The following is a 12,362-nucleotide window of genomic DNA, read 5'->3' as shown; positions in this document are numbered from 1 at the left end:
CCATCTCAAAATAATAGTAATAATAATTATAATAATTTTTATTTATTTATTTATTTATTTTTTAAATTTTTTGAGACGGAGTCTCGCTCTGTCGCCCAGGCTGGAGTGCAGTGGTGCGATCTTGGCTCACTGCAAGCTCCGCCTCCCGGGTTCACGCCATTCTCCTGCCTCAGCCTCCCGAGTAGCTGGGACTACAACCCCTGCCACCTCGCCCGGCTAATTTTTTTTTGTATTTTTAGTAGAGATGGGGTTTCACTGTGTTGGCCATGATGGTCTCGATCTCCTGACCTCATGATCCACCCGCCTCGGCCTCCCAAAGTGCTGGGATTACAGGCGTGAGCCACCGCGCCCGGCTAATAATTTTTATTTTATTTTATTTTATTTTTTGAGACGGAGTCTCGCTCTGTCACCCAGGCTGGAGTGCGGTGGCCGGATCTCAGCTCACTGCAAGCTCCGCCTCCCGGGTTCACGCCATTCTCCTGCCTCAGCCTCCCGAGTAGCTGGGACTATAGGCGCCCGCCACCTCGCCCGGCTAGTTTTTTGTATTTTTTTAGTAGAGACGGGGTTTCACCGTGTTAGCCAGGATTGTCTCGATCTCCTGACCTCGTGATCCGCCCGTCTCGGCCTCCCAAAGTGCTGGGATTACAGGCGTGAGCCACCGCGCCCGGCCTTTAAATAAAGTTTTTGAGCAGCATCTGGTATGCTTAACCCCTTCGGCCTGCTCTGAACTCTGCATGGCTCCCTATTACCCCACACTCAAGCCCAGGCCCCTCAGCCAAGCAATGTGCCCTCCATGGCCAGGCCTGCCCCTTTTCCACTACTGGCGTTCCTAGGGTGAGAAGATTCTGAGACTCCCCCAGATCCTCTGTTGGACCCCCAAGCCGTCCGGCGGGTTCCCCTGCACACCCTCCCACTCCTGACCCCAGAAGCCTCCGAAAAGCAATTGCATTTTTCCTCCTCCCCCTCAGAGAGCTGTTTGTGGCCACCTTGCAACACCCAGATTCCCAACGGTCACCCTGGCCCCACCCCTCACAGGCCGCAGCAGGCTACGTCTGTCCCCCTTCTCCAGGGCCACTGGGGAGAAGCGGGATCACATCAAATGGGACCCACCTGTGACCATCTGCTCACAGGGCCTCCCCGAGCCCCTCTGCAGGAACCCCGGGGGCCAAAGACCCCTCCCCAGGCAGTCCGTGCAGTCCTGTCCCAGGAAGCAGGGCCACCTCTGAGTCCGCCCAAAGGTAGCAGCACCGTTGAGTTCCCATCCTATTCCCATCACCATTTAACTGTTCCCACATTTGGCCGGGCGCGGTGGCTCACGCCTGTAATCCCAGCACTTTGGGAGGCCGAGGCGGGCGGATCACGAGGTCAGGAGATCGAGACCATCCTGGCTAACACGGTGAAACCCCGTCTCTACTAAAAATACAAAAAATTAGCGGGGTGTGGTGGCGGGCGCCTGTAGTCCCAGCTACTGGGAGGCTGAGGCAGGAGAATAGCGTGAACCCGGGAGGCGGAGCTTGCAGTGAGCCGAGATCGCACCACTGCGCTCCAGCCTGGGCGACAGAGCGAGACTCCGTCTCAAAAAAAAAAAAAAAAAAAACCTGTTCCCACATTTATGGTGGGCGACCCTGTTCCCAGGGGGCAGCAGTGCCTGTTATGAGCAAACTAAGGCATCCGGCAGGGCTCCAACCCTCTGGAAGTCACTTTTTTATTTTTTTATTTTTCAGACAGAGTCTCCTCTGTCGCCCAGGCTGGAGTGCAATGGTGCCATCCGGGTTCACTGCAACCTCCACCTCCCAGGTTCAAGCAACTCTCCTGCCTCAGCCTCTCATGTAGCTGGGATCACAGGCGCCCGTCACCATGTCCGGCTAATTTTTATATTTTTAGTAGAGATGGGGTTTTACCATGTTGGCCAGGCTGGTCTCGAACTCCTGACCTCAAGGGATCCTCCGGCCTCTGCCTCCCAAAATGCTGGGATTACAGGCCTGAGCCACCGCGCCCAGCCTGGAAGTCATTCTTTTTTTTTTTTTTTTTTTTCTTTGAGACAGAGTCTGGCTCTTGTTGCCCAGACCACAGGGCAGTGGCGGGATCTGGGCTCACTGCAACCTCCGCCTCCCAGCTTCAAGCGATTCTCCTGCCTCAGCCTCCCGAGTAGCTGGGATTACAGGCGCCCGCCACCACGCCCGGCTAATTTTTGTATTTTTAGTAGAGACGGGGTTTCACCATGTTGGCCAGGCTGGTCTCGAACTCCTGGCCTCGCGATCCGCCTGCCTCGGCCTCCCAAAGTGCTGGGATTACAGGCCTGAGCCACTGCGCACCGCCCAAAAAACGATTTTTTAAAAACCTGCCGTTTGGGGCCCGTAGACCTCGGACAGCGACCCAGGGTGCCCAAGCCTCAGTTTCTCCATTCCTACAACGGGGGTCAACCCGCCCCTACCCCGCAGGGCTGCGCATATGGAGGAGGAAATGCCCGCAGACAGCAGGCACTGCCCGAGTGCGCGTCCCCAGGGCCCTGCCCGCATCCCCGCATCCCGCAGCCCCCAGCCCCGCACCGTGCAATCCCGCCGTGCGCCCCGGGCGGCTGCGGCCAGGCGGAGGGTGGACCCCCGGGCGGCGGAGGGGGCGAGGGTGAGTGCGGGGGAGGGAGGCACGGGGAGACCCCCCCACCCCCCTCCCCCTCCGCCAGCTCTTTTGTCTCGGATGCTCCGGGCGCCCTGGGAGCCGCGCCATGGAAACGCGCACCAGCAAGCGGCGGGCTCCGCGGAGGGGCGGGCGGAGGCGCGGGGCGGGGGGAGTCGGAGCGGGCGAGAGACCGTGAGAGGCACCGAGACAGTCAGAGACCCCGAACCCCCAACCCCCGCCCCCGCCTCGATGGGGGCCCCCGGGCCGACCGCAGCCACCGGGGAGGGGAGGACGGGACCGCCGCCGCCGCAGGCCCGGAGAGAGGAGGACACGACCCCCGAGCCCGGCCAGCCGCTCGCGCAGACCTGAGACCCCCGAGACCCCCGGCCGGGGAGGCGGCGCCCGGGAGGCGGGGACGGTGCGCGGGGCCTGCGGAGGACGCGCGGAGACAAAGAGCCCCCGCCCCTGGCGCGGCGTCTGGGCTGCGGCGTCTGGGCGCGCGCGGGGGTCTCCGGGCCGGACCCTCCCCCTCCCCTCCCTCCTCCCCTCCCCGTCCCCGCTCCCGGCCCCGCCCCACGGAGGAGACGCGCTTTGTGCTGGGCGCCGGCCGCGCCAGGTGAGGGGCTGCGGGGCGGGGGGCGCGGACCCAGCCTCCTCCGCCGCCCGGAACCCCCGTTCTCCCGGACGCCCCCCACCCCCACACGGGGACCGGCTCCCGCCCCGAGACCCCCGGGCCAGGCCGGCCCCGCCCTCCTCGCAGATCCCGGCCCCGACCCCCCGATCCCGGGTGTGGGGGCGCCCGGAAGGCGCGTGCTGGGCCGGGGCGCGGGGAGGCCGCGCGGACGCCGCTCTCTCCAGCCTCAGTTTCCCCGGCCGCCCCTCCCCCGCCGGCGCCGGCCACCGTGCCCGCCCCCCGGGTTCCGCCTGCGCGCCCCCCTCCAGCGCCGCTGTCTCCCCTCCAGCCACGGCCTGCGGCGCCCGCGGCACCATGATCTCCAAGGAGAAGAACAAGATCCCGAAGGACAGCATGACGCTCCTGCCCTGCTTCTACTTCGTGGAGGTGGGTGGGGGTCGCGCTGGGGGCGGGGGAGACGCCTCGGTTTCGCCCGCACGCAGAGACCCCCCCCGCTGGGGGACCAGAGCGGGCACAGCTGCCCCCGCAGTGGCCTCGGGGCGGGGCAGGACCGGGGTGCCCGGCGGAGGGGGGCGGGGCAGAGACTTGGGTTCCGCAGGTCGACTAGGAGCTCCAGGGGCTCCGAAGGGGGTCCGGGCCGTGGGAACTGGGCAGATGCTGGGAGGGGAGCCCTTGTGACCGAGGTGTGGTCAGAGCTCACAGGAGAGGCTGGGGACCAGGGGGCTGGGGGCCTGCAGGGGCGGGGAGGCCGGAGGGGGTGGGGCTGGGTGCAGGTGCCCGGGCTCCGAAGCCCCCCGGTCTGAGTTCATCTCTGCTAATGGTGAGGCTGGTGCCCTGCCCCTAACCTCTCTGGGCCTCCGCTTTTCCGCCGATGGAGCTGAGGGGAATTAATATTTACCGAATATGGAAAACTGTCGGGCACGTAGTGAGGAGTTTATGACAGTAAGTGGAACCCCCTCCCCTGTGCGGTGGCTCAGGCCTGTCATCCCAGCGCTTTGGGAGGCCAAGGTGGGCGGATCACCTGAGGTCAGGAGTTCAAGACCAGCCTGGCCAACATGGTGAAAACCCGTCTCCATTAAAAATACAACAATTAGGCTGGGCACTGTGGCTCACGCCTGTAATCCCAGCACTTTGGGAGGCCAAGGTGGGTGGATCACCTGAGGTCAGGAGATCAAGACCAGCCTGGCCAACATGGTGAAAACCCGTCTCCATTAAAAATACAACAATTAGGCTGGGCACTGTGGCTCAGGCCTGTAATCCCAGCGCTTTGGGAGGCCAAGGTGGGCGGATCACCTGAGGTCAGGAGTTCAAGACCAGCCTGGCCAACATGGTGAAAACCCGTCTCCATTAAAAATACAATTAGGCTGGGCACTGTGGCTCAGGCCTGTAATCCCAGCACTTTGGGAGGCTGAGGCGGGTGGATCATCTGAGGTCAGGAGATCAAGACCAGCCTGGCCAACATGGTGAAACCCCGTCTCTACCAAAAATACAAAAAATTAGCCAGGTATGGTGGCAGGTGCCTGCAATCCCAGCTACTTGGGAGACTGGGGCAGGAGAATCGCTTGAACCCAGGAGGTGGAGGTTGCAGTGAGCAGAGATCATGCCACTGTACTCCAGCCTGGGCAACAGAGCAAGGCCCTGTCTTAGGCAAAAAAAAAAAAAAAAGACAATAAATGCAATAAATAGAGCCCTCTGCCCTGTGTGATGGCTCCAGTTTGTAGTCCCAACACTTTGGGAGACCGAGGTGGGAGGATTGCTTGAGGCCAGGAGTTTGAGACCAGCCTGGGTAACACAGCGAGATCCCATCTCTACAAAAAGAAAAAAAAAATTAAAATATTAGCTGGGCGTGTGGTGCGTGCCTTTATTCTCAGCTACTTAGGAGGCCGAGATGGGAGGATTGCTGGAACCCAGGAATTTGAGGCTGTAGTGAGTTGTGATCGCACCACCGCACTCCATCCTGGATGACAGAGACCCTGTCTCTAAAATAAAAAAGCCACCATTTGGTGCACACCTGGCTCAGGATGGTAAAGTAACTTAAAGCCGGGGAGGTGGCTCATGTCTGCGATCTCAACACTTTGGGAGGCCCAGGCAGATGGATTGCTTGAGCCCAATAGTTCAAGACCAGCCTGGGCAACATGGCAAAAACCCCATCTCTACAAAACAAAAACAGAAAGAACAGCCGGGCGTGGTGGTGTGCAGCCGCGGTCTCAGTTACGTAGGAGCTTGAGGTGGAAGATGACTTGAGCCCAGGTGGCAGAGGCTGCAGTGAGCCAAGATCACACCACTGCATCCCAGCCTGGGTGACAGAGCCAGACCCCATCTCAAAAAATAAAATAACTTTAATCCGTCCTTCCATGTCAGGCCAGGAAAACTGGCTCTAGTGATGGACCTTCCAGAGCCTAGATGGAAGACAGGACCCCAGTCTCAAGGAAACAGCGACCCATGCAGGTCACAGGGCCGGCGACTGGCCTGTAATCTGTTACCTCACACCTGGGCAAATGGGTTCCTCCCCAACACAGTATCACTGAGTTGTCCACATCAGTTCGTAGAAAATCTGTTTATTTTTCAAAATTGCATTTAAATTCCTGTTGCAGGACGGGCGTGGTGGCTCACACCTGTAATCCCAGCACTTTGGGAGGCTGAGGTGGGCGGATCACTTGAGGTCGGGAGTTTGAGACTAGCCTGGCCAATATGGTGAAACCCCATCTCTACTAAAAATATAAAAATTAGCTGGGCGTGGTGGTGGTAGTGGTGGGCGCCTGTGATCCCAGCAACTCGGGAGGCTGAGGCAGGAGAATCGCTTGAACCCAGGAGGTAGAGGTTGGCGTGAGCCGAGATTGCACCACTGCACTCCAGCCTGGGCAACAGAGCCATACTCCATCTCAAAAAACAAAAATAGGTCGGGCGCAGTGGCTCACGCCTGTAATCCCAGCACTTTGGGAGGCCGAGGCGGGCGGATCATGAGGTCAGGAGATCGAGACTATCCTGGCGAACACGGTGAAAACCTGTCTCTACTGAAAATACAAAAAATTAGCCAGGCATGGTTGTGGGTGCCTGGAGTCCCAGCTACTCGGGAGGCTGAGGCAGGAGAATGGCGTGAACCCGGGAGGCAGAGCTTGCAGTGAGCGGAGATCACGCCACTGCACTCCAGCCTGGGCGACAGAGCAAGACTCTGTCTCAAAAAAAAAAAAAAAAAAAAAAAAAAAATATATATATATATATATATATATAGTAGATACAAGGTCTTACTATGTTACCCAGGCTAGTCTTGAACTCCTGACCTCAGGTGATCTTCCTGCCTTGGCCTCCCAAAGCACTGGAATTACAGGTGTGAGTCACTGTGTCGGCCTTCATTATTATTATTATTTTATTTATTACTATTATTTTTTGAGATGGAGTCTTGCTCTCTTGCCCAAGCTGGAGTGCACTGGCACAATCTCAGCTCACTGCCACCGCCACCTTTTGACCTCAATAAATTCTCCAGCCTCCCGAGTAGCTGGGATTACAGGCATGCGCCACCACGCTGGGCTAATTTTTGCATTTTTAGTAGAGACAGGGTTTCACCATGTTGGCCAGGCTGGTCTCAAACTCCTGATCTCAGGTGATCCGCCCACCTCGGCCTCCCAAAGTGCTGGGATTACAAACGTGAGCCACCGCGCCTGGCCGGTTAGGTATTTTTAAGGCCACGCCCAGGTTCTACCTCAAACCCTCCCCAGGCTTGATACTGTCTGCCCGCCCCAGCAAAATCATGCTGATGATGAGAGTGGAGAGAACAAGTGCATAATTGCCAGGGGCCTCTTCCCACATTGACTCATCTCCACCTGAGCCCTTGGCACAGGGGGGTCTGCTGGCCGCCCACAGGTTAAAGTGGGTGGTTTTCAAATCAGGTGTCAGGTGCAAACAAACGGTGCTCCCCACTTTCCACGTCTGCCCCCGGCCTCATGCCTGCATGCAGCAGGCGCTCAATGAATGCTCACGGGACATGAACTCAGCTCCCTCCACCCAATTCCACCCTGGGATGTTCAGTGATGGCTTTTCCCTTCCTGAAGCGCCCAGCCCTGACCTGTGCCCTCCCCAGGGCTGGGCTGAGGGCTGATCCCCTGCTAAGATGCCACAACAAAGCAGGAATTACGATTGGGGCAATGCCCGAGAGAGGTCACTCACGCCTGTAACCCCAGCAATTCAGGAGGCCGAGGCAGGTGGATTACTTGAGGTCAGAAGTTCGAGACCAGCCTGGGCAACATGGGGAAACCCCACCTCTACTAAAAATACAAAAAATTAGCCAGACGTGGTAGTGCATGCTTGTAATCCCAGCTACTTGGAAGGCTGAGGTGGGAGGATTGCTTGAACCTGGAGGCGGAGGTTGCAGTGAGCCAAGATTGCACCACTGCTCTCCAGGCTGTGTGACAGAGTGGGGGGGAAGAAAAAAGGATTGAGGCCATGGCTGGCTGCGATGGCTCATGCCTCTGGTCCCAGCACTTTGGGAGGCCAAGGCGGGTGTATCACTTGAGCCCAGGAGTTCGAGACCAGTCTGGGCAACATGACGATACCCCATCTCTACTAAAAATACAAAAACCCGGGAGGCGGAGGCTGCAGTGAGCTGAGATGGCACCACTGCACTGAAGCCTGGGCAACAGAGCAAGACTGTTGTGGATGGACAGATGGGTGGATGGATGGGTAGGTGGATAGATGGGTGGGTGGATGGATGAATGAATAGCTGGGCAATGAATGGATAGATGGACTGCTGGGTGGGTGGGTAGATGGATGAGTACCGTTGGGTGTGTGGGTGGATGATGGATGGATGGATGAATGGATGGATGGATGAATGGCTGGGTAATGAATGGATGGATGGACAGTTGGGTGGGTAGATGGATGGGTACCGTTGGGTGCGTGGGTGGATGATGGATGGATGGATGGATGAATGAATGGCTGGGTAATGGATGGATGGACAGTTGGGTGGATGGATGAGTAGGTGGATACATGGGTGGGTGGGTGGGTAGATGGATGGGTACCGTTGGGTGTGTGGGTGGATGATGGATGGATGGATGGATGGATGGATGGACAGTTGGATGGAAGGATGGGTAGGTGGATAAATGGGAGGGTGGGTGGGTGGGTAGATAGGTGGTTAGGTGGGTGGATGGATGGACAGTTGGGTGGGTGGGTAGATGGATGGGTATCGGGTGCGTGGGTGAATGGATGGATGCATGAATGAATGGCTGGGTGATGGATGGATGGATGGATGGATGGATGGATGGACAGTTGGGTGGATGGATGGGTAGGTGGATACATGGGTGGGTGGGTGGGGTAGATGGATGGGTACCGTTGGGTGCGTGGGTGGATGATGGATGGATGGATGAATGAGTGGCTGGATGGATGGATGAATAGCTGGGTGGGTGGATAAATGGATGGGTACCGTTGGGTGCGTGGGTGGAGGATGGGGGGATGGATGATGGGTGGGTGGGTAGATGAATGGATGGATGGTTCCCAGTGGGTGGATGGGTGGGTGATGGGTGAGTGGGTGGATGTTGGGGGCATAGGTGTTTGGGTGGATGGGTGGGTGGTTGTGTGGTGTGTAGATGGTCGAGTTATGGATGGAGCATCTGTGGATGGATGAATAATTCATGGAGGAAAGAGTGGCTGGGAGTGAGTTGGATCTGTGGGTGGGTGAGTGAGACCGTGGATGGCCCTGACTTCATGGAGGACTGGACAGACGCCTCCATGAGGGAGAGCAGGGTGAACCTGGCCGGCCTTGTGCCCACAGCTGCCCATAGTGGCTTCCTCCATCGTATCCCTGTACTTCTTGGAGCTGACCGACCTCTTCAAGCCGGCCAACGTGGGCTTCCAGTGCTATGACCGCACTCTCTCCATGCCCTACGTGGAGACCAACGAGGAGCTCATCCCGCTGCTGATGCTGCTCAGCTTGGCCTTCGCGGCCCCTGCTGCCTCGGTGAGCACCCACACTGGGGCCTGTGCCAGCCTGTGTGCACCGCAGATGGGAGCCCACCAGTGCTCAGCCTGTGGGCACTGCAGATGGGAGCCCGCCTGAGGGGCTGGCCTATGGGCACCATGGCTGGGAGCCTGCCTGAGCGCCCTCTCCCTGTGGGCACTGCAGCCTGAGCACTCCCTCCTTGTTGGCAGATCATGGTGGCCGAGGGCATGTTGTACTGTCTGCAGTCCCGGCTGTGGGGCCGCGCTGGGGGGCCCGCCGGGGCCGAGGGCAGCATCAACGCCGGTGGATGCAACTTCAACTCCTTCCTGCGGCGAACCGTGCGGTTTGTGGGTGAGTTGCCGGCCGCGCCCCAACCCTGAGCCGAGTCCACGTGCAGGGCTGGGGCTGTCCCGGGTCCCCAGCTCCCCGCCTGGCCGAGCCTTCCGCCCCGCAGGTGTCCACGTGTTTGGCCTGTGCGCCACAGCCCTGGTGACCGACGTGATCCAGCTGGCCACGGGTTACCACACTCCCTTCTTCCTCACCGTCTGTAAGCCCAACTACACGCTCCTGGGCACGTCCTGCGAGGTCAACCCCTACATCACGCAGGACATCTGCTCCGGCCACGACACCCACGCCATCCTGTCTGCACGGTGAGCCGGACCCCCAACTCCCCTGGCTGGGAGCCTTCTTCCACCCCCGTGTCCCTTCCACCCCCGTGAACATGTGGGGACACAGAGGCACAGCGAGGCCACTGGAGCTGGGGTCCCCGGGTGGGTGGGGCTCATCCTGGACGCCTCTTACAGGAAGACCTTCCCGTCGCAGCACGCCACACTGTCGGCCTTCGCCGCGGTCTACGTGTCGGTGAGTCCAGCCCCCGTCTGCCCTGCTCAGGGCCTCTTGCTGGCCCGCGGGGAGCCCTCCTTGACCCCCCAACCCCCATGCCCCCAGATGTACTTCAACTCCGTCATCTCGGACACCACCAAGCTGCTGAAACCCATCCTGGTCTTCGCCTTTGCCATCGCCGCGGGCGTGTGCGGGCTGACGCAGATCACGCAGTACCGCAGCCACCCGGTGGACGTGTATGCCGGCTTCCTCATCGGGGCAGGCATCGCTGCCTACTTGGTGAGCGACAGGTTCTGAGGGGGGTTGGCATGGGTGCCCACGGGGTCTGAGTGGGGAGGCTGGCCCAGGGGTTCTGAGGGGGGAGGCAGGCTCAGGGGGTCTGATGGGGGAGGCTGGTGGCCTGAGGGGGGAGGCATGGGTGCCCAGGGGTTCTGAGGGGGAAGGCTGGCCCAGAGGGTCTGAGGAGGGAGGCTGGTGGTCTGAGGGGATAGGCATGGGTGCCCAGGGGGCCTCAGGGGAGGCACGGGTGCCCAGGGTGTCTGAGGGGGAGGCATGGGTGCCCAGGGGGTCTTAGGGGGAAGGCATGGGTACTCAGGGTGTCTGAGGGGGAGGCACGGGTGCCCAGGGTGTCTGAGGGGGAGGCATGGGTGCCCAGGGTGTCTGAGGGGGAGGCATGGGTGCCCAGGGGATCTTAGGGGGAAGGCATGGGTGCTGAAGTGTCTCACCCTTGGAATGCTGGAGTCAGAATCCCGTGGGCTCAGACCTGCCAGATGTGCCGGGTCAGCGACCTTGAGGTGGGAACTGGTCCCACTGGACAAGGGCCTGCCACCCCCCCTCCCCTGGCCCAAAGCCCCCCACGGCAAGTCCAACGATTAGAGGGGAGGAGCCCTCTGAGCCCCAGGCCTCACCCCCAGACCCCTCTCCCCACCAGGCCTGCCACGCGGTGGGCAACTTCCAGGCCCCACCTACAGAGAAGCCCGCGGCCCCGGCCCCCGCCAAGGACGCGCTGCGGGCCCTGACACAGCGGGGCCACGACTCGGTTTATCAGCAGAACAAGTCGGTGAGCACCGACGAGCTGGGGCCCCCGGGGCGGCTGGAGGGCGCGCCCCGGCCCGTGGCCCGCGAGAAGACCTCACTGGGCAGCCTGAAGCGCGCCAGCGTGGATGTGGACCTGCTGGCCCCGCGCAGCCCCATGGCCAAGGAGAACATGGTGACCTTCAGCCACACGCTGCCCAGGGCCAGCGCGCCGTCGCTGGACGACCCCGCGCGCCGCCATATGACCATCCACGTGCCACTGGACGCCTCGCGCTCCAAGCAGCTCATCAGCGAGTGGAAGCAGAAGAGCCTGGAGGGCCGCGGCCTGGGGCTGCCCGACGACGCCAGCCCCGGGCACCTGCGCGCGCCAGCCGAGCCCATGGCGGAGGAGGAGGAAGAGGAGGAGGAGGAGGAAGAGGAGGAGGAGGAGGAGGAAGAGGACGAGGAGGAGGGCCCGGCCCCGCCCTCGCTCTACCCCACCGTGCAGGCGCGGCCGGGGCTGGGGCCTCGGGTCATCCTCCCGCCGCGCGCGGGGCCGCCGCCGCTGGTGCACATCCCCGAGGAGGGCGCGCAGGCGGGGGCCGGCCTGTCCCCCAAAAGCGGCGCCGGGGTGCGCGCCAAGTGGCTCATGATGGCCGAGAAGAGCGGGGCGGCCGTGGCCAACCCTCCGCGGCTGCTGCAGGTCATCGCCATGTCCAAGGCCCCGGGCGCGCCGGTCCCCAAAGCGGCCGAGACGGCGTCGTCGTCCAGCGCCAGCTCCGACTCCTCGCAGTACCGGTCGCCGTCGGACCGCGACTCCGCCAGCATCGTGACCATCGACGCGCACGCGCCGCACCACCCGGTGGTGCACCTGTCGGCCGGCGGCGCGCCCTGGGAGTGGAAGGCGGCGGGCGGCGGGGCCAAGGCGGAGGCCGACGGCGGCTACGAGCTGGGGGACCTGGCGCGCGGCTTCCGCGGCGGGGCCAAGCCCCCGGGCGTGTCCCCCGGCTCGTCGGTCAGCGACGTGGACCAGGAGGAGCCGCGGTTCGGGGCCGTGGCCACCGTCAACCTGGCCACGGGCGAGGGGCTGCCCCAGCTGGGCGCGGCCGACGGCGCGCTGGGCCCGGGCAGCCGGGAGTCCACGCTGCGGCGCCACGCGGGCGGCCTGGGGCTGGCGGAGCGCGAGGCGGAGGCCGAGGCCGAGAGCTACTTCCGCAAGATGCAGGCGCGCCGCTTCCCCGACTAGCGCGGCGGGGCCGGGGCCGGGGCGGGCGGGGGCGGGCCGGGGGCGCGGGGGTGCTCAATAAAGCGGCGGAAACCCGG

General features: G+C 61.7%; 1 protein-coding gene across 3 annotated transcripts; it reads left to right on the top strand.

Moving 5' to 3' along the window:
• The first annotated feature begins 2,447 nt into the window (after positions 1–2,447).
• On the top strand, positions 2,448–12,360 carry PLPPR3 (phospholipid phosphatase related 3). 3 transcript variants are annotated; one of them, XM_045381015.3, is made up of 8 exons: positions 3,075–3,235; positions 3,582–3,679; positions 9,015–9,200; positions 9,392–9,533; positions 9,637–9,832; positions 9,986–10,043; positions 10,131–10,304; positions 10,957–12,360. In XM_045381015.3, the coding sequence occupies exons 2-8, from the start codon at positions 3,608–3,610 to the stop codon at positions 12,283–12,285; spliced, it is 2,157 nt and encodes a 718-aa protein (XP_045236950.2). In that variant the 5' UTR covers positions 3,075–3,235; positions 3,582–3,607; the 3' UTR covers positions 12,286–12,360. The 3 variants fall into 3 exon arrangements, with proteins under 3 accessions (XP_045236949.2, XP_045236950.2, XP_045236948.2); XM_045381014.3 differs by lacking the exon at positions 3,075–3,235 and adding an exon at positions 2,448–2,625 and having other exon boundaries at positions 9,986–10,304; XM_045381013.3 differs by having other exon boundaries at positions 9,986–10,304.
• Positions 12,361–12,362: the final 2 nt, after the last annotated feature.

The sequence above is a fragment of the Macaca fascicularis genome, chromosome 19, assembly GCF_037993035.2.
Source record: "Macaca fascicularis isolate 582-1 chromosome 19, T2T-MFA8v1.1".
NCBI lineage: Eukaryota > Metazoa > Chordata > Mammalia > Primates > Cercopithecidae > Macaca > Macaca fascicularis.
Note: the sequence above shows the minus strand (reverse complement) of the source record. Positions and strands in the feature narration are given on the sequence as shown.